Source organism: Zalophus californianus, chromosome 3 (genome assembly GCF_009762305.2).
Source record: "Zalophus californianus isolate mZalCal1 chromosome 3, mZalCal1.pri.v2, whole genome shotgun sequence".
Classification (NCBI taxonomy): Eukaryota; Metazoa; Chordata; class Mammalia; order Carnivora; family Otariidae; genus Zalophus; species Zalophus californianus.
This window is the reverse complement of record NC_045597.1, coordinates 157,903,069-157,929,201: the sequence shown is the minus strand read 5'-3', so window position 1 is coordinate 157,929,201 and position 26,133 is coordinate 157,903,069. Positions and strand designations below refer to the sequence as shown.

General features: G+C 33.8%; 2 protein-coding genes across 4 annotated transcripts in view; one reads left to right on the top strand and one right to left on the bottom strand.

Annotated features, from left to right (window-relative positions):
- MARS2 (methionyl-tRNA synthetase 2, mitochondrial) overlaps positions 1–26,133 on the bottom strand; it is a 70,291-nt gene that overhangs the window by 13,899 nt on the left and 30,259 nt on the right. The window lies entirely within an intron of this gene.
- The window catches only part of BOLL (boule homolog, RNA binding protein), a 53,794-nt gene that overhangs the window by 9,736 nt on the left and 17,925 nt on the right, over positions 1–26,133 (top strand). For 2 of the 3 annotated variants that reach the window (XR_003519011.2, XM_027588584.2), the window contains exons 5-10: positions 408–483; positions 4,271–4,398; positions 8,392–8,463; positions 12,876–12,923; positions 13,672–13,800; positions 16,003–16,101. Coding sequence is in view for 1 of the 3 variants with exons in the window: in XM_027588584.2 (XP_027444385.1) it covers positions 408–483; positions 4,271–4,398; positions 8,392–8,463; positions 12,876–12,923; positions 13,672–13,800; positions 16,003–16,101 (552 nt within the window). In the remaining 2 variants the exon portion in view is untranslated. The remainder of the gene's footprint in view (positions 1–407; positions 484–4,270; positions 4,399–8,391; positions 8,464–12,875; positions 12,924–13,671; positions 13,801–16,002; positions 16,102–26,133) is intronic. The other variant, XR_003519012.2, reaches the window with a different exon arrangement.

The following is a 26,133-nucleotide window of genomic DNA, read 5'->3' as shown; positions in this document are numbered from 1 at the left end:
AGAAGACAGAGTGTTACCTTGTTTGACCTCAGCCTGGGACTGTGTATGTCAGGCAATTCAAAATTTTCACCTCTCTGCTCATGTCCACTAGTAACCTACTGTGGCTAAATTGCCACAGTATTGATTCTGGGGTTACAAATAATTTTAGTAAATAGGTGAATCCCAAATATGGGATGTATGAATAGAGGATTGACTGTATTCCAATTAAAGAACTAGGGTCAGAGAATTGGAACCAAGATTCAAATCCAGATCTTTTAATATCCAAAGACTATGCCCTTTCCAGTATTCCTTGCTACTTTCAAAAAATGTTGTAATGTGAATTTTAAAAATTGTTTCTTACTAATTTTTCATTATTGGTTTTATAAAACACTAGTACCAAGATAATAAAATATTTTTTCTTATTTTAGGCTGAAAAACTTAATTATAAGGATAAGAAACTGAACATTGGTCCAGCAATAAGAAAACAACAAGTAGGAATCCCTCGTATGTATTGAGAACTAATGTATTTTTCAGTGTTTTTGCATGGTTCTTTTTTGAAATATTAGACTTTTTCGAGAACTTAATTAAAATATCAGGCTTCTTTCAGTTAATAAGGTTATTTTAGCAAAGTTGATGATCAAATGAATATTTCTTACCACAAATTAATATATGTTAGATTTGGGGGGGCAGGGAAACTTTTACACAAATAATGGTGCTTACATATATTGCATATAGTTACATCTTTAAAGGAAAACTCTTCTACATAAAAATATAATTTAAAATTGCAAAAGTAATTAGAAGTATTTTGGTACTACTCATTAGAAGTTTTTCTAATTAGAAAAGTAATTTAAAATTAGAAATTGAAGATACTGAAAGTAAAAATATAGAACCAGTATCAGAAACCCTAGTTGCATGGTAGGTACTGTAGCCCAACTAGATATGTCATAATTATGAGGGAACAATTCCTAAAGCTTTAAGAATTGGCAAAGTTGTGCCTTCTTCAAATTTCTGTAATGCTGCCAACTCTACTCTTCTTTTTTTCTCACTCTTCCTATTTATTATATTAGGCGTCTTTACAGTTAGATTTTTACCTAAATATTTATTAAATTCTATAATAGTCTTTGGCTAGAAAAAGATACATAAAATTAGTAACTAAATTTTCTTATTCTTGCTTAACTGTGCCCTAGTATCTACTGGAATGTTTAAAACATTAGGTGGTTATTGTGTATCTGTTAACAAATTAATAGTTGTGCTCATTTGGACTGTTCTATTTTTGACCTAGAAATTAACAGTGTTAGGGGTGCCTGGGTGGCTCAGTTGGTTAAGCGACTGACTGCCTTTGGCTCAGGTCATGATCTCAGGGTCCTGGGATCGAGTCCCACATCGGGCTCCCTGCTCAGCAGAGAGCTTGCTTCTCTCTCTTCCACTCCCCCTGCTTGTGCACATGCTCTCTCTCTCTGTCAAATAAATAAATAAAATCTTTTAAAAAAAGAAAAAAGAAATTAACAGTTACCAAGTTTAATTTTGACTTAGTTATTTGTTAATTTAGAAGATAACTGAAGTGTCCTTAGTAGGTTAATACTTCTTGTTAGTTCCAAGAGTTAAGCTGTAACATGTAGTAACAGTTCTATACTACTAGCAGTAGGTATAAGTAGTAATGTTCATATTATGACCTATAAGTTGCATTAAAAAAAAACATAAATCACCATGCTGAATGCTTTCAGACAGACAGTAAATTTGAGAAGTATAGGGTTAATAACTTAACCAAAGGGTAGCATTAGCCTTCAAATCCAGGACAGGTTGACTCCAAAGCTCTTTATACTTTTCTTCAAATAAATATTAAGTATAAAAGTAGATTTACAAAATACGGGGGATTTTTAATCTCAATTTTTTCTCAAATCTATCTCTTTTTCCATCTTCCATTACCAATATTCTAGTCCTAGCTACCCACGTTGCTTGCCTTGATTACTGGAAGAGCCTCCTAGCAGGTCTTTCTGAATCCAGTTTTGGTACCTTCCAACATCATGTACAAGGCAGCCAGAGTGATCTTTCAGAAGTGTACATTTTATATTATTTTCTGCTTATTTTGAGTTGTTCTTTCCTTTTCTTCCTATACTTTAGCCATCTAGCCTCCTCTCAGTTCCAGAACATACCATACTCCTGATATACATTATTTTCTTTACCTAGAATGCTCTTTGCCATCCCATTCCCATCCCAATCATTTTTTTTTTTTTTTTTAGATTGGGCATAGAGCCCAATGCGGGGTTGAATTCACGACCCTGAGACAAAGACCTGAGCTGAGATCAAGAGTCAGATGCTTAACTGACTCAGCCACCCAGGTACCTCCCAATCATTCTTTAAAGCTCAGCCCAAACATCATTTCTTCACAGATTAAATACAATTGGAAAGTTCATACTACCAGTGTAATACCCTATACTACCTCTTAATGTATTTATCAAAATCGTATTTAATTAATTAAATTGTGTAATAAGCTAATAACTGTTTTCCCCACCAGAACCTAACTTCCACATGGCATGTCCAATTTTTTTTCTTTTTTCTTTTTGGCTGTATCACCAGCCAAGTTCAATGCCTTGTAATAGTACTGACTCAAAATTTATTTATTTACTTAACAGATAAACCTGTGGCTCCTTGAGTATCTTTGAAGGGAAATCCATGAAACTCCTGAATTGTGTGCAAAATTTTGTTTGAATGTATATATCTCTGAGAAAAGGGTCCATGGTGTTCATCAGATTCTCCAAAGGATGGAATTAAGAATCACTAACATAAGCAGTAACAATACTAGATGAAATATAGTGAAAATATAAAAGCTCAGAAGCAGTAGTGCTGCTTAAAGTAGTAGGCCAGTGCTACTCACAATGTGGTTTGCTGCCAGTTAACAGTTCAGTTGGAATCTGTCAAAATGCAGATCCTCAGGCTCTATCCCAGACTTACTGAATCTAAATCTCTGCAAATGTGGCCCTGGAATTTGTATCCTAATAAACTATCTAGGTGATTCTAATGTATGTTAAAATTTGAGAATTACTGGTATAGTGGAAGGAGGATTGCCAGTTCCACTAATTTACATAAACTTGCTGGTTAGTACTTAATCTGACTTGGCTTTTATATAAATTTTTCAAGTGTTATCTTGGCAAAAAAATATTTTTTTATTTTGGGGGAGGGAGGGGTTATATATAACTTGATCTGAGAAAAGAGATGGGGACCTAGAACTACACATGAAGATTTGTGGTCATGTTTGCAATAAGCAGCAGTTGTAGCAAAGGGAGGCTGGAGAATAAGAGTCATAGCCTCAATGAATGCTTGTGATAGTAGATCCAAAGAATTTTAGGATGGAACCAAAATTCTTCAGGAAAGTATGGAATCTTTTCCAACTTCACCGCCTTCATCATCTTTGGCCTTTTACAAATAAAGTTCTTTTTTTTTTTAAGATTTTATTTATTTATTTGTCAGAGAGAGAGAGCACAAGCAGGGGGAGCATCAGGCAGAGGGAGAAGCAGCCAGCCTCCCTGCCTGAGCAGGGAGCCCAGTGCGGGGCTCAATCCCAGGACCCCGGGATCATGACCTGAGCTGAAGGCAGATGCTTAACCAACCGAGCCACCCAGGTGTCCCTACAAATAAAGTTCTTACTAAGGTCTTAGGAACTTTATTACAGTGTCTATAGTCTTCAGTTAACTATTTGTAATTCAGTTAATTATTTGTAAAAATAATTACCTTGCTGATAATTATTTAAATGTTTAAGCCTTGTGTTTGATTACATTGTTATTAAAATCTAAATTGGTGAATTTTTAGTATTCTGTTTTTTTAAGATTTTATTTATTTATTTGACAGAGAGAGGGAGAGAGAGCAGGAGCAGGGAGGGAGGGGCAGAGGCAGAGGGAGAAGCAGACTCCCCACTGAGCAGGGAGCCCAATGTGGGACTCGATCCCAGGACCCTGAGATCATGACCCAAGCCGAAGGCAGCCGCTTAACCGACTGAGCCACTCAGGCGCCCCAATTTTTAGTATTCTTTATTGAACTCATTTCTTTTTCTTATATTCACTTTAAGCTAAAAGAGAATTGGCAAAAGCTAAAAGCTAAAAGCTCTAAGAGAGTGAGTTTGAAAATACATACTTTGAAAATACTTTAACGTATGGGATTTTTTAAAATTTGCAACATTCAGTTTTTACTGTAACCATATAGGTGTGTTAAAATAAACATTTTCAAGTGTCCAGAAATTACCTTTTTAAAAGTTAAACTGAACATTTTAATTATTATTATTTAATCTTTGCTTTAGGTTCCAGTGTAATGCCAGCAGCTGGAACAATGTATCTAACAACTTCAACTGGATATCCTTACACTTATCATAATGGTGTGGCTTATTTTCATACTCCAGAAGTAACTTCTGTCCCACCACCTTGGCCTGTAAGTAATTTTCATCTTAAAAGGGTTTCCATCTATTCTATCAATTTTTTAAAACATTTATTTCTGAAATATTTCAACCATAGACAAGTACAAATAATAATTAATAGCCATGTAGCTACCACTTAAATTTAATAAATGTTAACATTTTGCCATATTTACTTAAGTTCTTTTAATAGGGGAAATGAAATATGAGAAATTCAGGCAAAGCCTCCTTGCCCCCATTTTCTTACCACGTTTTTCTCCTCAGACATATCCAGAATATGTAACCAGAATATCTTTCCTATCATTTTATGTTTTTACTACAAATGTAGGTATCCTTAAACAATAGGTAGTATTGCTTTGGGTGATTTTTAAACACTATGTAAATAATCAGTTTTTCCATTCAACATTATGTTTTTGAGATTAAACCATGTTGATACTAGTATATCTAATTCACTTATTTTAATATTTTATAATATTCCATTGTATGAGTGTATATTCCCCTATTGATGGACATTTTAAGTTTTTTCTGTAATCAAGACTACAGTGAACATCCAGATCTTGTATGTATTATGTAAGAGTTTGTCTAGGAAAGTAGTCTTCAAAGTTTTTCGCTTATATATTCTCTAAACATTATCTGAAAAATTATGAATACTCATTTTTAAGTTGATATCTGAAATTTATAATTTTAAATAATTTAGGAATATAATGTATTATGTATGTTGTATGCCTAAAACTAATATAATGTTATGTCAGTTACGCCCCCCCAAAAAAAGATAGAAAATGTCTAGAACTCTGTTAACAAAACTAGTCAGCCAAATAAAACTAATCAAATAAAACTTCATTTCTATTAGAAAATTCTTAACTTTTAATTATTTTAATTATTTTTAAGTTCAAATAAATGCATTAATATGTATTCCTATAACCATGATGTAACTTACTTTGTTCCCTGGATGAAATAAGGAACCATCTCCCCTTTAATATTTCCTATACAAGCTCTTTTTGCTTTGCTTCTCTCATTTCTCAAGGGCATTGCCTTCTTGAATTATCTATTTCTATGATGCCCTGTTGGTATTTATATTCCCAAACAAAGCATTATAACAGATCCAGAATGAGTGAGAAGTGTGCCTTTCATCATGAAGGAGAATGGTAATTGTGAATGGTAATTGTGAAAGGGATTTATGAAAAGAAGACAGACACATAGTACACAGACACATTCACAGGCAGATCAAATCAGGAAGGAGTACATATGAAATTTATGAATACTCCTAATTTTCATAAATATATTATGAATACTTCTAAACCCATTCATGCCCATGTACCACTGGAAAAATTTTGTATTCCCCTGCCTTGGTCTAGGCTGCAATATATGCATAGAGGTAAAATTTCACATTATAGAATATATACATTTTTGACTAAATGTTGCCAAATGGCTCTCCAAAGTATACCAGTTTACACTTTAGCTAACAGTTTATGAGAGCTCCAGTTTCTCCATAATCTACCCACCCTTTAATTTTAAATTTTTGCCAATATTATTATGAAATAGTATTTTGTTTTTTTATCTTCCTAGTCATTGGTAAGATTGAACATATTTCACGTATTTATTGGCCATTCCACTTTTCTTCTGTGAGGTGCCTCTTCATGTCCTTTATCCTTTATCTTTTTCTATTGGGGTTATTTGTCTTTTTCTTGAGTTCATTATATGAATTTTGTGAGTTCTTCTGGTGTGTGGTTTGTCCATTAACTTTACAGGTTTTTTCGGTCATATACTAATTCTTTCTTTTAATGTTAACAAATGTATTAATGTTTTCCTTTATGGAAATGGTTTCATCTTTTGTCTCTTATTTTTAAAACAAAACACTTCCGAAAAAAGAATAAAAAATTTTAAATTAAAAAAACACTTCCTTATTACAATATAGGTATTCTATATTTTATTTTTAAAATATTATGGTATTGCTGTTTTTCACATCTAGATCTTAAATCTGGAGTTCATGTATTGACTAATCCATCCTCTTTCATTATTTTGAAATGAATCTTCTATGAAATGCCACATTTGGGGGTGTTTCTTCTGGGCTCTCTATTCTGTTCCATTGGTGTGTTTGCCCTGCCCAATTCTGTTTTAATTCCTACTGCTTTAGAACGAGTGCTAAAATCTGATAGGGCAGTCTTGTCACTTTTTTCTTCAGGAGTCTCTCATCTATCCTTAAGTCTTTACTTTTATAAATATAAATTTTATAATCCAGCTTGTTTAATTCTGTGAAAAGCCTTTATTGGATTTTTATTAGAATTGCATTAAATGTGTAGATTAATTTGGGCATAATACTGAATTTTACCATCCACAAACATTTATTTAGGTCTCTTATTTCCATCTGTCAATAAAATTTTCTTTCTCCATAAAATAGTTGAGCACATCTTTTGTTAGATTTATTCTTAGGTACTCTGTGGTTTTTGTTGCTTTTATTATGGTATATTTTTAAATCATACTTCCCAGTAGGTTGTGACTTGTATGTAATAATGCTTTTTTAAACGTTGACATTTGATCAGTAACCCTACAAAACTTTCATATAGACAGTCATTTATGATTCAGTATACTTCTGTTTCTTTCTGCTCTTTTCTCATTTTTTCTCCATTGAATTACTGCACCATCATTGTCTCTGCTATAGTATTTATATGATAACATGACCTTGTTCTTGAAAAAGGAAACAAGTTCAGTGATTCATGATTAAGTTTTATATATACTTATATAAACTTTATATATACCGTGTATATATTTATTTATACACTGTAGGTTTTGGAAGATAATCTCAGCCATAACCGAGGTTTCTCAGCCTCAGCACATTGACATTTTGGGCCAGATGATTCTGTGTTGTTGGAGGCCAGTCCTGTATATGGTAGGATGTTTAGCAGTGTCCTAGTCTTCCCACATCTATAAAAAGCAAAAGTATTGCCAAATGTTCCCTAGGGGGGCAAAGTCACACCTGACTGAGAATTATTGCCCCAAATCAATTAAGGAAATTATTTCATATTCTGTTTGCTAAGAATGAAAGAGTATTGAATTTATCATGAAAGGGTATTGAATTTTAACAAATCTTTTTCTATATCTGCTGAGATTTTTTTCCTCCTTTAATCTATTAATAGAAAATAAATAATATAGTAAATTACATTATTCTTTTCTAATGTTAATCTGTGGTATAATTTTATTAACATAGTCTGAAAATTGTGCAAAACTATGATACTTTTCTTCATTTTGCGGAGGGGAGGGAGTGAACATTAAAACAAAACGGTGTAAAGTAGATCCCATGTTACAAATTGAATTTTAATTGCTATCATTAAAGCTTATTTTACCTATCCTATAATACAATTTGCCTGCTTTATTAATGGTCTGGTTTTAAATAATCTATTTTGGGGTTTACTCTAGTACTTTGAATAATGAAGTGTTATGCGTACTTTCTTCAAAATAGAGAAATCACTTAAAATTTACTTTCATTTAAATATCAAATTAATAAAATAGGATTTGATAAATGCTTCAATAAGTAATATATTTGATTTAATTAAATGTATAACAAAGGAGTAGGATTTAATTACTTGTAAGCTGTGGGAAATCAGTGGCAAATCAGATATGATCATTCAGTTCTATGTTGTATAAATATTATCTACTGCTGGTCTCATGATGGAAATAGGCAGTGTCACCTTAAGTCCAGCTGCCATTTTCTTTTAAATATTCTCTTAGAACTATATTTTCATACTCTTTGGACTAAAAGCAACTTTTCTGGTGGTTGTTTTAGCATTATCATGAAAGTGAAAGCAAAGAAAAGTGGGAATACTGTGGTGATTTTAGTAGACTTAAGTGGAATTAGTAATAATATCAATAAGAGGTAGAAAAATGACATTTCCAATTATAGACCGTAAGTTGACTGGGTTTAGGTAACAATTCGGGATAAATTTTATAACAAACTATTTTAAAGAATTTTGCCTAGGCCTAAAATAATTTTTCAATTTTTTTCCCTCTTGTAGTCACGTTCTATATCTAGTTCCCCTGTGATGGTAGCTCAGCCAGTTTATCAGCAACCTGCATATCACTACCAGGTAAACATGGAGTTACAGTGAAAATTCTCTTTAAAAACTGTCAGTCCTTTTTGGGTAAATTTCATTGTATTCTTTCTCATGCAAATACTCTAATAATTTAAAAGAGATAGTTAAGCCTTGATAGCAGTGCTGGTTTTCTTTTTTTTCTTTTCTTATGGGGAACTAAACAATATCATACAAGAAGATGGAATGTTTGCTTCATTTAACCAAATGTAATGAGGTTGGGTTTTGCTCTCCTGGCTAACATTTAATCTAAGAAGTTTTTAGAAATAATTCCCAAAGAAAGATACAGATAACATACTGGATCACAGGCTGATTTTTTAATGTTATTGTTAACATTATGTCACTTTCTTGCTATTATATTTAACATAATCTATATTAAAATAAGTAATATATTATGGTTTATATTATGGCAGCCTCTTTTAGTTAACCAGTACTCTTCATTAATTCTTGTGGGAGACTGGGGATAAATGAGCCATAATGCCAGACCATCTTGGTGTTTTATAAATAAAGAATATTTGTTGACATACTGTCTATGGCTGCTTTTGTACTACAATGGCAGAGTTCAGTAGTTGCAATAGGATATTATGGTCTGCAAAGCTGAAAATATTTACCCTCTGGTCCTTTATAGAAAAAGTTTGCCAACCTCTCCTCTATTGCACTCACAAATAAAATCACATTCTTTCCTACCTCTGGAATTGTGGAAGAGAATTTATTTCTGTTTCTTTTTTCTTTTGAACTTTTAAAATAGACCCAGATTAAATGCTAAGTTTCCTGGAATTCTTTTTAATATTAGACTGGGTTTTGCGGGGGGATGGTGGTGTTTAAATTCTAAGTAGAATTTAAGATTTAAATTTATTTAAATTTATTATATTATTACATACTAATGTATATTATATATTATTACATTATTTATTTACAAATAAATTTGTAAATCCTGTTACCATGCTAAATATAAAACTATCTAAAGTGTTTCACTTACTAAAGATGAAAATAACTTAATGACATATATTTAAAATATATATATTAACTTAATGACATATTTAAAATATAACTTAATGACATATATTTAAAATATGTCACTTTTCCCTAAGCTGCCTCCAAATTCCAGCAGAAGCCCCAAAGACAGAATATTAGGTACCAGAACTTTTAATATGATAAGCCAAATATTGTGAAACCTGTTGGCGGACCCTTAGCTTATTGCCCACCTTGAGTACACATGAGGGGAGGATGAGATTGCAAGAGAGTTGTTAGAATGCTATGGCATGTCCCCTTCTTCCCAACCAAGTAAAGAAGACATCAGAGAATGACTGAGAAAACTTAATGTTTGTCCCCTGAAATTTGTGAGATGGTACTTGGACCTGACCTCTCCTAAAAAAGTCCAAAGAGAGAGGTGGAGGGTTGTGGTGAGGGGGAATAAATTAATTAATTAAAAAGTCCAAAGAAGAAGCTGGACTAGTCTCTGGAGGCTAGAAGACTGCAGTAAGAATGTGTTGAACTTCTACTCACAACAAGCAAAAGTTTATGCGTCCCAAGAGCAAGATGTGAACCTCACAGAAGAAACCCTTTTCAAAAACTTAAAGGTGATCCCAATAAAGAAAGAACCTGTGTGAAGTAGATGTCTAGAATCAAGGACTAGAATTGCAGTTAGAAGTTCTCAGTGGGGAGAGGCGCCTGGGTGGCTCAGTAGGTTGGGCATCTGCCTTCAGCTCAGATCATGATCCCAGGTTCCTGGGACTGAGCCCCGCGTCAGGCTCCCAGCTCAGTGGGGAGTCTGCTTCTCCCTCTCCCTCTGTTTCTCCCCCTGCTCGTACTCTCGCTTGTTCTCTCTCTCTCTCTCTCAAATTAATAAGTAAAAATCTTAAAAAAAAAAAAAAAACAGTTCTCAGCAGGGAGATCACCAAAGAATCCAGTAAACTACCTAACTAGAGAGTCAGCATTTGGAATCTGCCACACTTAAAAAAGTGATCTGTCCTAATATTTATCCTGTGGCAAGGAAGAACAGCTCAACACAGTGCTTTTAAAGTGTCAGGGGGCGAGAAAGAATAGAAGTGCTTTCTGCTTGCACCCCATTGAGTCCAGCTCCTCCCTTCATTAATTGATTACATACAGCTATAGCTCACTTGACATACCAAATACATTCTTAAAATTTCTAATACAGTTTAATTTTATAGTTTGACTCTGATGTTCTGTTTGACACAAGTTATAAAATTGGAAGTATGTTACCTAGATATTACTCAGGAAGGACTTTGGTACCAATTTATAATATAATATTTTGTAATATAAAAAAATCATTTCACCTCACATATTTCTTTTCAGGTATATATTCATCATTCTGCCTCTTTGATAAGAATCTTCCATTGTTCTTTCTTTTTACCAGTTCTCTTTTTTTTAAAGATTTATTTATTTTGAGAGAGTGAGAATGAGAGAGAGATCATGAGAGGGGGGAGGGTTAGAGGGAGAAGCAGGCCCCTCGCTGAGCAGGGAGCCCGATGCGGAACTCGATCCCAGGACTCCAGGATCATGACCTGAGCCGAAGGCAGTCGCTTAACCGACTGAGCCACCCAGGCGCCCATCTTTTTACCAATTCTAAGATTGGTAGCTTTATCATTTATTAGTCAAATCAGGTAATGCATGGTCTAATTAGTATTTATCTCCATATTTCTCATTTCATAAGTAGTTATTTCATTTATCTAAAAACTCTATAAATCATTTTATTTCAGATTTTTTATTAAAATATTTTAGGAGATTATTTATTATCCTGCCTGTCTGAATGTAGACTACAGAACATAGACTTCACATTATCTTGGTCATTATAATATAGTGATGTCATCCATTAGCAACTTAAATAGCACTAAATTAACAGTGATTCAGTTTAGATGGCAGATCCATGGCATCTTCTTACTCTTTTTTCTGTTTTTTTTTTTTTTACTTTATAATGAAAAAAGACTATTAAAAATGGAAAATAAAGAATAAAACACATATTAAGAAATAATACAACTAGTTTAAGAAATAAATGTCTGACATACTGTCATTTACAATAAGTTTAAAAAATTTGACCCTCTTTTATTTAACAGGTTTTTAATATATAATTCACATAGCATTCAATTCAGCTTTTTAAAATGTGCAATCGTGTTTTTTACTAAATTCAGAGTTTTATAGCCATACCACAGTCAATTTTAGAATATTTTAATCAACCGTCCTCCCAAAAAAACCTTACCCACTAGTAGTCACTCCTCTTTCCTCCTACTCCCAGCCCTAGGCAACCAGAAATCTATTTTCTGTCTTTATAGGTTTGCCTATTCTGAACATTTCATATAAATGGAATCTACCATATGTGGTTATGACTGGATTCTTTTATTTAGCATAATGTTTTCACGGTTTATCCATGTGGTGGCATGTATCAGTACTTCATTTCTTTTTATAGCTGAATAATATTCCATTATATGGATATAACACATTTTGTTTATCTTTTCATCAAATGACAGACATTTGGGATATTCCCATTTTTTGTCTGTTATAAATACTACTGTGATCACTCCTGTACAAGTTTTCTTTTAAATGATTTATCTCCAGATATGACTTTTCTTTTTTTTTTATTATGTTATGTTAATCACCATACATTACATCATGTATGTTTTCCTTTATCTTAGCCTTATTACCTGGGAGTAGGATCACTGAGTCATATGGTATCTCTATGTTTAAAGTTCTGAGGAAGTGTCATCTTGGTTTCCAAAAAGGCTGCACCATTATACACTCACACCAGTTGATGAGGATTCTAATTTCTCCACATCCTTGTCAACACTTATCATCTACCTTTTTAATTATAGCCTGTCTAGTGGAGACAGTGGATATAAAGTGATATCACACTGATTTCCATAAGCTGAGGCCAATGATGTTGAATATCTTTACATATGCTTATTGGCCACTTTTACATATCTTCTTTGGAGAAATATCTATTCATATTCTTTACCCATTTTTTAAATTTGGGTTACTTTTCTTTTTATTATTGAGTTATAACACTTCTTTATATATTCTAGATGCGAGTTCCTTATCAGATATGTAATTTATAAATGTTTTCTCCCATCCTTTGTATTTTCACTTACTTGCTGGTATTCTTTGTAGCACAGAAGTTTTTCATTTTGATGGAGTCCAATTTATCTCTTTTGTTGCTTGTGCTTTTCATGTCATAGTGTAATTGCCTAATTCAAACCCACAAAGATTTACACATATTTTCTTCTAAGAATTTTATAGTTTTAGCTCTTACATTTAGGTCTTTGAACCAATTTGAGTTACTTTTTGTATATAGTTTGAGGTTTAGGGATCCAGCTTCATTCTTTTGCATATAGATATTCAGTTTTGGCCCTTGTTTATAATCTGGGTGGGTTTTTTGTTTTTGGTTTTCATTTTAGGCCCCTGCACAGTGTCTACCAGGACAGTGGCAGTGGGGTGTTCCTCAGGTAAATATTAACTTTTTTCATTGTGTTTTTGTGAAGACTGAATGAATATTAAAGTCAGGAGAACTAGATTTGAGATATTCCTCTTCTATTTAGTAACTGTGATACCTTTGGCAGTTAATCACTATATTTCTTAGCTTCCTCATTGTAAAATGGAAGTAATGATACCACATCTTTGTAAATTTCTTTACCTGATCTTGGTGAAGATGAGATCATGTAAGTGAAAGCATTTTATTAAAAGTGAGTACTCATATAAACATGAAAAATTACTTTTTACTATTATGGGAAAATGTATAATTTTTCCAGTTGTACTTCAGATTTTGCTTCAGTTTGACTTGTGCTCCTAAGTAAATAAACCATCTCTCAACTTTTGATACAAATAGTATACCACCAAAACTACTATTTAATGACATTTCCCATTTCCATGTGAAGTCGCAAAGCTAAGAATAGATGTTTATGCCAACTCAGTACTGTAAGTTATATTATTACAACCTTTGATAGTGATCTTAATATAACTATTTTCTGAATTTATGAGTTTCTGAAGCATTAAGAACTTTTAATGTTTACCAGTGGTAAAGTTCTTTAGTCACATCTACACAATTGAAATTTGTAATAAGATACATCTATGCTATCCCTGGAAAAGAATTTCAGCAAAATAGGAAACAAATATTTCTGTCATCTGTTGGGTAAGTCATTTGGTTTAATTGAAATAATTAATCATATTTGAATTAGAAATATGGTTTTGTTTTAGTCTCCTGCCTCTTCCGCTCCATTCTTATACCTGCAACCTTCTGAGGTTATTTATCAACCAGTGGAAATTGCACAAGATGGTGGATGTGTTCCTCCTCCGCTATCTCTGATGGAAGCTTCAGTTCCAGAGGTATATATTAGTCTCAAGGTGATTTATCTATAACTGTCTCATCTTAACATTTCTTTTTCTTTTCTAAAAATATTTGTTTAAGACCCTTGTGGAAGCTGCACGTTTTTTCTTTGATTTATTCACACCTTTCCCCTTTTATATGTATCTAAGAATGCTTCATCTTAGACTTTTTTACTAACTAGTTCTGAACCATTTCTAAAACCAACTGTTCACTGTACTAGGCTAATCTCTGACTTGATCTCCTCGAAAGAGTAAGATACCAAATACTTCTCTTTCTTCTGGCTTGCCTGTCAATCTGTGTTGTTACTAACATTCTGTGAATTAAAAGCATATAAAAATTCAAAAGATCTTAAAAATTTCTTCCTTCAAATATGTAAATCAAAAATATTTCATGGGGCACCTGGGTGGCTCAGTCAGTTAAGCATCCAACTCTTGATTTCAGCTAGGTCATGATCTCAGGGTCATGGGATCAAGCCCCACGTCGTCAGACTCTGCACAGTCAGAAGTCTGCTGGAGTTTCTCCCTCTCCCTCTGCCCCTCCCTCCCTCAAATAAATAAATAAATCTTAAAAAATATACTTCATAACTACAAATTGTAAATGCTATCTTCAGTGTCTTTAAATTACGTTCCCAAACAATTACTTACCTTACCATCTATGTGCCAAGAACTGTACAGGTATGTTTTAAATCAGTGTTATAAAAGATTAGAAAATTAGCACCCACCTCCCAATTAGGGTGTATTATATTATTTTTTATATTGCTAAGGTTTATAATATTATGTTCTGGAACAATAATTTTCACAGTTGGATTTTAATGTTACTATCACTACTTCTACCAGGATTTTTCTGTTTTCATCTCAGCCTGCATTCATTACTTGCTTGACTGAATCTGCAAAGTACTCTTTGTTAAAGAAAGCTTGTGGGTGCTGTATTCTCTGAGTTTCTTACATGCCTATTTGTTCAACATTGTTGCCTATAAATCTGAAAGACAGTTACACTAGCTATAAAATAGCTGCATCATACTGCCAGAACAAAGTACCACAAACTGGGTGGCTTAAACAACAGACATTTATTGTCTCACAGTTCTAGGCCCAGAAGTTGAAGACGAAGGTGTTGGCAGGATTGGTTCCATTGAGGGCCATGAGGGAAGCATCTTTTCAGGCCTCTCTTCTTAGCTTGTAGATGGCCACCTTCTCCTTGTGTCTTCACATTATTTTTCTATCTCTGTGTCCAAATTTCTCAGATTAGGTTCTATGCTAATGACCACGTTTAACTTGATTACCTCTGTAAATACCCTGTCTACAAATCAGGTCACACTCTGATGTACTAGAAGTTAGAACTTCAACGTATGTTTTGAGGGAACCAAATTCAACTTTTTTTTTTTTAAGATTTTATCTTTATTTGAGACAGAGAGAGAGAGACAGAGCACAAGCAGAGGGAGAAGCAGGCTCCTCGCTGAGCACGGAACCTGGGATCATGACCTGAGCTGAAGGCAGATGCTTAACCGACTGAGCCACCCAGGCGTCCCCCAAATTCAACTCTTAACGTACTATTTTCTTATAGAACTTCTAGTCTACTCTTTTCTGGTGTTGAGTGTAGCCTTAAGGAATTTTGAAGCTGGCCTGATTTTCCCCCTGAACATAATTTGCTTTTTCTTCCTGCATGCCTTATGATGTGAGGTGTATTGTTGTTGTTGTTGTTTTTGTTAAGATTTTACTTATTTATTTGAGAGAGAGAGAGCAGGGGGAGGAGCAGAGGGAGAGGGGCCAGCAAATTCCGTGCTGAGCTCAAAGCCTGACACAGGGCTGAATCTCATGATCTTGAGATCATGACCTGAGCCAAAATCAAGAGTTGGGCACTTAAACCACTGAGCCTCCCAGGTGTCCCATGAGGTGTGTTCTTAGTTGTCTTTGCACGTACTATTCCCACCTTTTTTCTCTTAATTCTTCAAGCATCAACTCCACTAGAAAACTTTTTCTGACTACCTCCCCAATTTTCTTAAGCTAAATCAAGTAGTTTTCCTTTCTTCTATATATGTTTCACAGGACTTATGGTAATTTTGACTATTCAACTGTCCCTAATCAGTCTATAAATTAATTAAAGATAGGGAATGTGTTTTCCATTTGTGTTCCTCCATTGTGTAGCAAAATGCCCAGTACATTGCAATGAAAGGTAACACATTTTTTTTCTTTTTTTTATAACAGCCTTATTCTGATCATGGAGTTCAAGCAACGTATCACCAGGTTTATGCTCCAAGTGCCATCGCTATGCCTGCACCTGTGATGCAGCCTGAACCAATTAAAGTAAGAAGTGTGTTTTGATCTTTTATTATTTTTTCAGTCATGTTTCAAGTTTTTCAAATTTCTTTTCTGAAAAGAAGTAATTTTGGATACTTATATTACATTTGTGATCAGAAGAACAGAATTAGTGAACTATTTCATGTGAAGAACGTACAATTCTAAATTAACTATAATTTTTACAGTTAGTTTTGAATAAGTTATAAACCACACATGGTCGAAAATGCTTTATTTACTGTAATAAAATATATATAACTTACAATTTGCCACTTTTAAGTGTATAGCTAAGTGGTATTAATTACATCCATAGTGCTATGCAACCGTTACCACTATCTGTTTCCACGCTTTTTCATTACCCCAAATAGAAAATCTGTACCCATTAAGCAATAACTTCCCATTCTTTTCTCCCTACCAGTCCCTGCTACCCTCTAATCAACCTTTTGTCTCATTGAATTTGCCTAGATATTTCATATACTCAGATTTTGGTTGTGTTAATGGCATATAGCATTTATGGGGAGATGAAATCAGTTAACAATCTACTCTTCCAGTTTGGGAATTGTGCTTGTGCATCCTAAATCAGATGCAGGCCAAAGAGTGGGAATCCAGTTAGATCCATGTATATATTCAATATATTTCAACTCTCTACTATGTAGCAGGGAATTCTGCTTATTCCCTTATGACCTAGTTTCTTAGTGAAACTCTTCATCATTACTTGGAGGAAATGGACTATATCTGTAAGAACACAGATTAACTATTGTGATGGTAATATGAATCTTGTTTACAGTGTACTTTGGTAAGGAAAGTAGGCATACTCTACAATAAAATGATGGAGATTAGCTATTTCACACGCGTATTTATTTATGTGTTGGAACTCAGTACCAAGACAGTCTACTTTAAGGAGCTGCTCCCCTCTCCTATCAGCTCATCCTGTCACCACTCACCGCATTCCTTCACTGCTATTACTACTGTACTGCACACATGAAATAAAACCATAATTTGACCTAGTGTCACAGCCTCGAGTGTTCCTAAAATTTATCTATCAAAATCTTCTAAAACAGACTTCCTCTGATGTTAACATTTTCTCCAAATATACTTCTCTAGGAATAGTGAAAAGAGCTTCGCCATATTAAATAAGTACTAGTTTTTTCAGTTACTGATTATATAGATCATATATATAAACACAAATGACTGAAGTTGTACTTGAATAACTCTAAGAGAGGATGGAGTGGTACTTGGGTAGGAGAAATTTTCAAAGGACATTAGGATAAGGAAGGGAAAAATGAAGGGGGGGAAATCAGAGGGAGAGATGAACCATGAGAAACTGGACTCTGAGAAATAATCTGAGGGTTTTAGAGGGGAGGGGTGGGGGGTTAGCCCAGCGATGAGTATTAAGGAGGACACGTACTGCATGGAGCACTGGGTGTTATACAAAACAATGAATCGTGGATCACTACATCAAAAACTAATGGTGTATTGGGGCGCCTGGGTGGCTCAGTCATTAAGCATCTGCCTTCAGCTCAGGTCATCATCCCAGGGTCCTGGGATCGAGCCCCACATCAGGCTCCCTGCTCCGCGGGAAGCCCGCTTCTTCCTCTCCCACTCCCCCCGCTTGTGTTCCCTCTCTCACTGTGTATCTCTCTGTCAAATAAATAAATAAAATCTTTCAAAAAAACAAACAAACAAAAAACTAATGGTGTATTATATGGTGACTAACATAATAAAATAAAATTTAAAAAATAAAAAATAAAAAAAATTTTTTTAAAAAGAATGTTAATGCTACACATTCTTAAAGTTTAATTCCTCTAGTTTAAGAATAAACACTTTTCTATATTTTCTTAAATCTATGAGTAGGAAATGACAAATGATACAGAGAAACTTCTATCTTAATCTTTAGTCATATAGAAAGTACACATATGTTGAATATAAATCATAACAGAGGCATAAATAGATATCTTTCTTTGTGCATATAAGCTTACAACTGGAACCAGTAACTTGCCTCTTCATTCTAGAGAAATGCTGCTAAAAGGGACTTCACCCCTTCTGTCCTGATAGAGATCTTTGCTCTATCATGCCGCAGACCAAAAGGGAACAAAACTACTGACTTGTTTCAATTTGGAATTTAATCTGTCTCATTTAGGGTTAAATAATTCTGGTAATCACATGGGATACATCCTAGGGAATATTTTAGTCCTACCCAAGTTAAAATTTAAAGAATAGGGAAGAGTTGAAGAGTTCTGAACCATACTTAACTAGCTTACTCCAAAGTATCTGAGCACTTGAACTATTATGCTTTTAAGATCAGTATCAAATCCCTAGGTAAGAAGGGTTTAAGTGGAAAATTATAAAGTGTTTCTGTTTTACAGTGTTTTTCCATTTTTGCATTAATATAAGTATCTAATAAATTCGTTCCTACAAGAATTAACTGAGATACTGGAAACTGGGGAAATTATAATTTGAAGTTAACCTTTAAGTTAAATGTTCATTTTATGAACTCTTGCCATTTGCAACGATGTGGATCGAACTAGAGGGTATTATGCTAAGCGAAATAAGTCAATCAGAGAAAGACAATTATCACATGATCTCATTCATATGTGGAATTTCAGAAACAAAACAGAGGGGCATGGGGAAGAGAGAAAAAAATAAAACAAGATGAAATCAGGGAGACAAACCATAAAAGACTCCTAATCACAGGAAACAAACTGAGGGTTGCTGGAGGGGAGGGCGGTTGGGGGATGGGGGTACTGGGTGATGGACATTAAGGAGGGCATGTGATGCCATGAGCACTGGGTATTATATAAGACTAATCACTGACTTCTGCCTCTGAAACCAATAAAACATTATAAGTTAATTAATTGAATTTAAATAAAAATTAAAATAAAAAATCATTTAAAAAGTTAAATGTTCATTTTATTTAACTCCAGTATATAATAGCTATTCATGAAAATATTTGATATTAAGGATAATATTTACTTGCCAGGCTATAAGGAATTTCTTCTAATTAAAGCACCAATTGGATTTGAATGAAAAGCACAGCTATTTACCTATTACATCTTACCTTTTAGAAAGACACTGTGATTCAAAGGTAAATTAGAAAAGGATGTGACCTCTTACCACTATCTGTTTCTAGCTCAGAGACCCATAATGTACACTTAAAATAAAAATTGACACTTTACAGAAACATTCCACTACTATCTTCTTCCTAACCATTTCCTTATTTCAGTATCATTAACACTTCCTATAAAGCAAGTTAGAGACTAAAATTCCCAAACATTCAGCAAGTCATCAGAGTAGAAGACAACAAATGTAAAGCACTGCATTCTAGAGGGCAGAGACAGGAAAAGTCTGTGCTTTGCAGCTCTGGGCTTACAGGAAGATAAACATTTTCATGCACTGTACATAGTCAAACTATAGATAGTCTCAGATTCTGCAGAATAAATTATTTTACTCAATAGAGAACTTGGCAGCAGAAGCAAAAAAGCTCACTGAACTAGGCACTAGGAATTGTGTAGGTTCTGTGTGTATCAAGCCTCTATAAGCATAAGAGAGGGGATGGGGACAGTAAGAGGAATCAGGAACTCATGAACCTTTTAGAATTGTCATGGACAGATCTCCATTCAAGGATAAGCTAAACAGAAAAGTATATACTGTATAGGTCCCATGAAAATATTTTTGCATATGGCACTACAGTGAAGGCAAGAATAAATAGCATATATATGGATATATGTATTAAGAACATATAAGGAAATTAAATTAAACTTGTAAAAACGCATCCTATGTTTCCAGTAATTACAGACTGAAAAACAGGAAAGATGAAATGGTTCTCGGCCAGTTTAAGAAAACACTGTATGAAACTATTAATATGATGGAAAAAATTAAATTTGTCTTTGCTGTAAAGGACCAGTAGTTACTATATAAAAACAAATCCTTGACATAGAATTTTTTAAAATTCTCTCAGAATACAGAAGATAACATGAAAGATAAAATGATGAAAGATAAAATGCTACACTAGAGAGAATAGAGACAAGTCCAACCAAAAAAAAGAGTAATTCTCAAAAAGAATACAGAAAAAAATTGAATGAAAAGAATGAGCAGGAATTTTAATAGTAAAACAAAAACACCCTTGGTTTGTTTTGAATTTACAAGTCAAAATGGATTTGCCATTCTTCAAGCAGAATTAATGAGAGGTAATCCATATATAAATATTCTGGTAAATATCCATTGCCCTCCTTCAAACATCCTGGTCCTTTTAACTTTGTTTCAACCATTTATTTTTTTTTCAACCATGTATTTTTAAATAATTTTAGACCTAAAGTTGCAAAAAAGAATAGAGTTTATGTATCCCTTAGCCCACCTTCTCCTAATTTTAACAACTTATATAATCATAAACAATTAGGAAAAACAAAAATTAGCATTGGTACAATAGTACTAACTAAACTACAAACCCTATTTAAATTTCACCAATTTTTCCACAAATATTCTTTTTCTGTTCCAGGATCTAACCCAATACCCCATGTTACATTAATTTGTGATCTCTCCTTACTCTCCTCCAGTCTGTGAAATTTAGTCTTTCTTCGTCTTTCATGACTTTGACACTTTTAGAGTACTGGTCAGTTATTTTGTTGATTATCCATCAATATGAGTTCGGTATTTTCTCTTGATTAAATAGAAGTTATACAGGGGCTCTTAGCTGGCTCAGTCGGTAGAGCATGCGATTCTTGATCTCAGGGTTGTGAGTTCAAGCCCCACTTTGGGTGTAGAGATTACTTTAAAAAAAATAAAATCTTAAAAAAATAGAAGTTATGCATTTGGGGCAAGAATATCACAGAAGTGATGTTTTCAGTGTATCATTTCAAGGGAATATACAGTATATCTGATTGCTGGTAATAAATAACCTTGATCACTTTACGCATGAAAAGTAAATTGCCTAAGTAGCAGAACTAATAAGTGGCAGATCCAGGATTCTAACCTAAGCATGCTTTCTACCAAGAGAAAAAGTTAGCTGGTCTTCTGAAATCCCTAACGGTAAAGTTCATTGACAAACCTATCCATGCACAAAGAACTTCCCATTAGGATTTTAGAGCTTCCCTCTTAAATATGGACGTGCAATCACATTAGAAGAAAGCCTCCAGAATGAGAGACCACAACAAACAGAAAGAAACATATAATGCAGGGGACAGAAGAAAATAGCAAAGATACTATAATTAATATCCTCTTAGAGATAAGAGAAAATTAATGAGAAGTGGTCCATGCATAGACAGCGGGGCAAACACTTCATTTTTTCTCAAACATATTGGTCCTTTTAACTTTTTTTAACTCTGCATTTTGAAGTAATTTCAAGATTTACAGAAAAGTTGTAGAAATAGAATAGTGTTTCTGTATATCCTTCACTACTGTTCTTTGACTAGAGAGGACTGGTACAGGGAATAAACATTAATACAATCCTCTTAATTAAACTATATACCTTACTCAAATTGTACTATTTTTCCATTAATGTGATAGCTGAAATAAATTAAATGTAAAACATAGGCAAAAGCTTTTGAGAAAATAGAACAAAAAAAAAGAGGTGAATAATAATAGAGAAGATAGAAGCTTAACCCAAAAAGCTTTTTGAAAGATTAGAAGATTAATCCAAGAAGTCAAATATTAATTCCAGAAAAATAAATGATTTGGAGGAAATAAGCAAAAAGTTAACACAATAAAATTCCCTAGGAAGTTAAGGACAAGGGTCTCTAGATTAAAAGGGCCTACCAATTACTTGGCATAATTACTGCAAAAGACTCATAGTAAGACACATTATTGTGAAATTTCAGAATGGTAGGGATAAAAAAAAAAAACTCTAAAGCAAGAAAATAGATCACATACAAAGAATCAGCAACACTGGACTCTAGAAAACAATGGAGTAAAGCTTTAAAAATATTTAATGACAATTTTAATCTAGGATTCCATAATAGACATAAATGAAAAAATATATTGTCATACAGTAGAGTCTCAAAAAATTTACGTCACATGCATCTTTTCTCAGGATGCTTCTAAACATGTATTTCACCAAAACAGGAGAATAAACTAGGAAAAGACATGGGATGGAAAAAAAAAAAAAAACAGAAAACAAAAAAACAGGCATCTAACACAGGGCAAAGTCTATGGGAATTCCGAGGATGACGATAAAAAGAAGTCTCTGTATGATAGCTGTGTAGCTGATTTAGAGAGCAATCAGTTCTGAATTAGAGCAAGATTCAGGATTGTTCTCTGCAGGAGAAGTAATTTTTATTTGTGTAGAAAGTTGTATTAAGTATCTTACAGAACTGTGTAAAGAATATGGAGAGACTTAGCCATAGGTTTGAAGAAAACTAAATGAATGGGGAAAATGAAGCAATTAGTAAAAAACAAAAAGGTGTTCAAAAAAGAAAACGTAATTATAATATACCAGATGGCTCGGGCACCTGGGTGGCTCAGTTGGTTAGGCGACTGCCTTCGGTTCAGGTCATGATCCTGGAGTCCCACGATCGAGTCCCACATCGGGCTCCCTGCTAGGCAGGGAGTCTGCTTCTCCCTCTGACCCTCTTCCCTCTCGTGCTCTCTCTCATTCTCTCTCTCTCAAATAAATAAATAAAATCTTTAAAAATATATATATATACCAGATGGCCCATTAGTGAACAGTATTTAAGCATAATAATTAAAACAATTAACATAAATTTAAGCAAAACCTAGGATATAAAGAGGATGGGCAAGGAAATAAGAGATATTGAAAGAGTTAAAATCCTTATTGACCATAAAGTCATTAGATAATGAAAATTGTTCAGTTAATAGAGACAGAAATATAGAAATAAATACTAGAAGAAACAACTCAAACAAATGAATGTGACCACCTCTGAAAAAGTGAAGTGAAATAGGTAGCAGTGGAGTGGCAGGGGAGGAGGAGTGTGTTGAAGCTCTTTTTTCCGTACCCTTTAACCACTATTTGCTTTTTAAAACTAGGTATATAATTACTTTAATAATAAAAATTAACTTCAAAAGTGCAAGGAACACCAGATTGTTTCCAGCCAAGATATATCAGGCAAATGTGAACAACATTAGGGAAAAAACCCAGGATGACATTAATAAGAAAGTAAATTTCAAAGTAAAAAGCATTAAACAAGACAGAGAAGTCCAGTTTGTTGTGATAAAAAGTCAAATCTAATATGAATAAGTAAGTCTAATAATGTAACATCAAAAATATAAAGTAGGGGCGCCTGGCCGGCTCAGTCAGAGGAGCATGCCACTCTTGATCTTGGGGTTATGAGTTCGAGCCCTACATGGGGTATAGAGATTACTTAAATAAAACTTTAAAAAATAAAAGAGAGGGGGCACCTGGGTGGCTCAGTTGCTTGAGTGTCTGACTCTTGATTTCGGCTCAGGTCACGATCTCAGGGTTGTGAGATTGAGCCCCCAATCAGGCTATACACTCAGCAGGGAGTCTCCTCAAGATTCTTTTCTCCTCTCCTTCCGCCCCTTCTCCCAGCTCTCACTCGCTCGCTTGCTCTCTAAAAATAAATAAGTAAATCTCTTTAAAAAGTATTTAATTAAATGAAAAAGTCTAATACTGTAATATCAAAAGTATAAAGTAGGGGCACCTGGCTGGCTCATTTGGAAGAGTGTGCAACTCTTGATCTCAGGATCGTAAATTCGAGCCCCATCTTGGGTATAGAGATTTCTGAATAAAAATAAAAAACATAAAATATATACATAAAGTAAAAACTGCTAGAAATACCAAGAGAAAGAAACACAGCTGTGATAGGAGACTTTAATATCATAATCATAACTCAGATTCAAATAAATAAGACCTAAAAACACTATATATGAATAATACATTTGAATTTTGTGCCTTGCAAAGAGAAAGCTACTTCTTTTCTAACATTTACATAAGTTGATAATATTTTAGTCACAAAGTAAATATAAATTCAATAAAGTATACTGGCTATTTTCACTAACTATAATGAGTTACATGTATGAAAGGAGAGCATTGTGCAAGGCAGAAGCATTGAGAGACTGACCCTAGTAGGCAAGGTTGCCTACTGAAATGGCAACAAAGAGTTGTTATAGCCTAGATGATGATGCCTAAGGGCTCTAGGTCCGGTCATGACAACCCCCACTCCTTCTCAAACCACAGCATGAGCTAGGACCACTCTCCATTCCTCTATTTTTTTTTCCACCATCTAAATGTTACCAACCATCTTAGCTGATGATACCCTCAGGAGAAAATTTTCTCAAGGCGAAAACCACAAAACATCTGAGAACAACAACACAAGTAATATGTGAGAGAAATAGCAGTGAACTATAATTGACATATAACATACTAGTTTCAGGTGTACAACATATGTATATATTATGAAATGATCATCACAGTAAGTCTAGTTAACATCCAAAACCTCACATGCTTACAATTTTTTTCTTATGATAAGAACTTTTAAGATCTCTCTGAGCAACTTTCAAATATGCAATACAGTATTATTAATTTTAGTCACCATGCTGTACATTAGTGGTCCACTTAGAAATGTCTTCTATATGTATTACCAAAGCCATTATTTTTGCTTACTTTTCCATCATTCAGATTTAAGATTCTACCAGTTTGAGTTAGTTTTCTCCACACAACTAAATCAGTTAAAATAAATTACTTCAGACTTTAGTTACACCTTTCATGAAACAGTGTTGTTTCAGAGCACGTATCTGTTGCTTATCTTTAAAACTTCAGAATGAATACATTAGTGACAGTGACAGATTTTAAAGTATTTGTACATTGCAAAACACCTTATCTTTCTTCATTCTTTCTGCAGTGAAATGTGCTTAATCTAAACTCTATTAGCTCTTCATTGCAAGGGTGAAAAAGCCTCCTATTTCGTCTTGTAAACCTTTAAGGAAGAGACCTTTATATCATTCAGGAAATTTTAACCAAGGTTTATTTAAGACCCTCCTCTCTCAACTTTAAAAATTAGCCAAAACAATTTTTACTTGAAAAATATTTATAGGATATATTTTCTGTCTTATACTGTCAATTTTGTCTTTTTCATATATAACATTTTACATCATTTCATAATGCTTATACTACTTGGAGTTTACCTCAACTCCTTTATTTTCACTTTCTATCTTGACTTTTGGTATTTTTTTCCCTTTCTTGAATGCTCTTTAAGAAAGTTTCTTTTTAGGGCGCCTGGGTGGCTCAGTTGGTTAAGCGACTGCCTTCGGCTCAGGTCATGATCCTGGAGTCCCGGGATCGAGTCCCACATTGGGCTCCCTGCTCAGCAGGGAGTCTGCTTCTCCCTCTGACCCTCTTCCCTCTCGTGCTCTCTATCTCTCATTCTCTCTTTCTCAAATAAATAAAATCTTTAAAAAAAAAAAAAAGAAAGTTTCTTTTTAGAAGGAGGGAGTCAAAATCAAATCAGTTTATCCTTCTAATCTGACAAAGATTTAATTGGAAGATTAAATTGAAACTACATCAAAAATAAAAAACTTTAATTATGGGTTAAAATTATTCATTACTGGGGCTCCTGGGTATCTCAGTTGGTTAAGTCACTGCCTTTGGCTCAGGTCGTGATCCCAGGGTCCTAGGATCGAGCCCCGCATCGGGCTCCCTGCTCAGCGGGAAACCTGCTTCTCCCTCTCCCGCTCCCCCTGCTTGTGTTTCCTCTCTTGCTGTCTCTCTCTCTCTGTTGATTAAATAAATAAATAAAATATTTTTTTAAAATTATTCATTACTCTTTCTGACACATATTAATATGTTCTGTCAAATCTGACAGAATCTAAATAAATTATGGGCCATAAGTTAATTAATAAATCACATAAATAAGTTGCCCCTTGCATAGACATGTCATATGGACTCTACCATATGACAAGTCTTAAGTAACAACTCATTCTCAGTAGTTCAATTTATCAAGCATTTATTGAACATTACATTTGAAAAATAATATTTGAAGTGCTGTAAATATAATTAGTAAGATTTCACCCTCAGTTTTATATTCAGCTCTGTCCATGCCCTGAGCCCATAATTTTTTCCTAACTTTAACA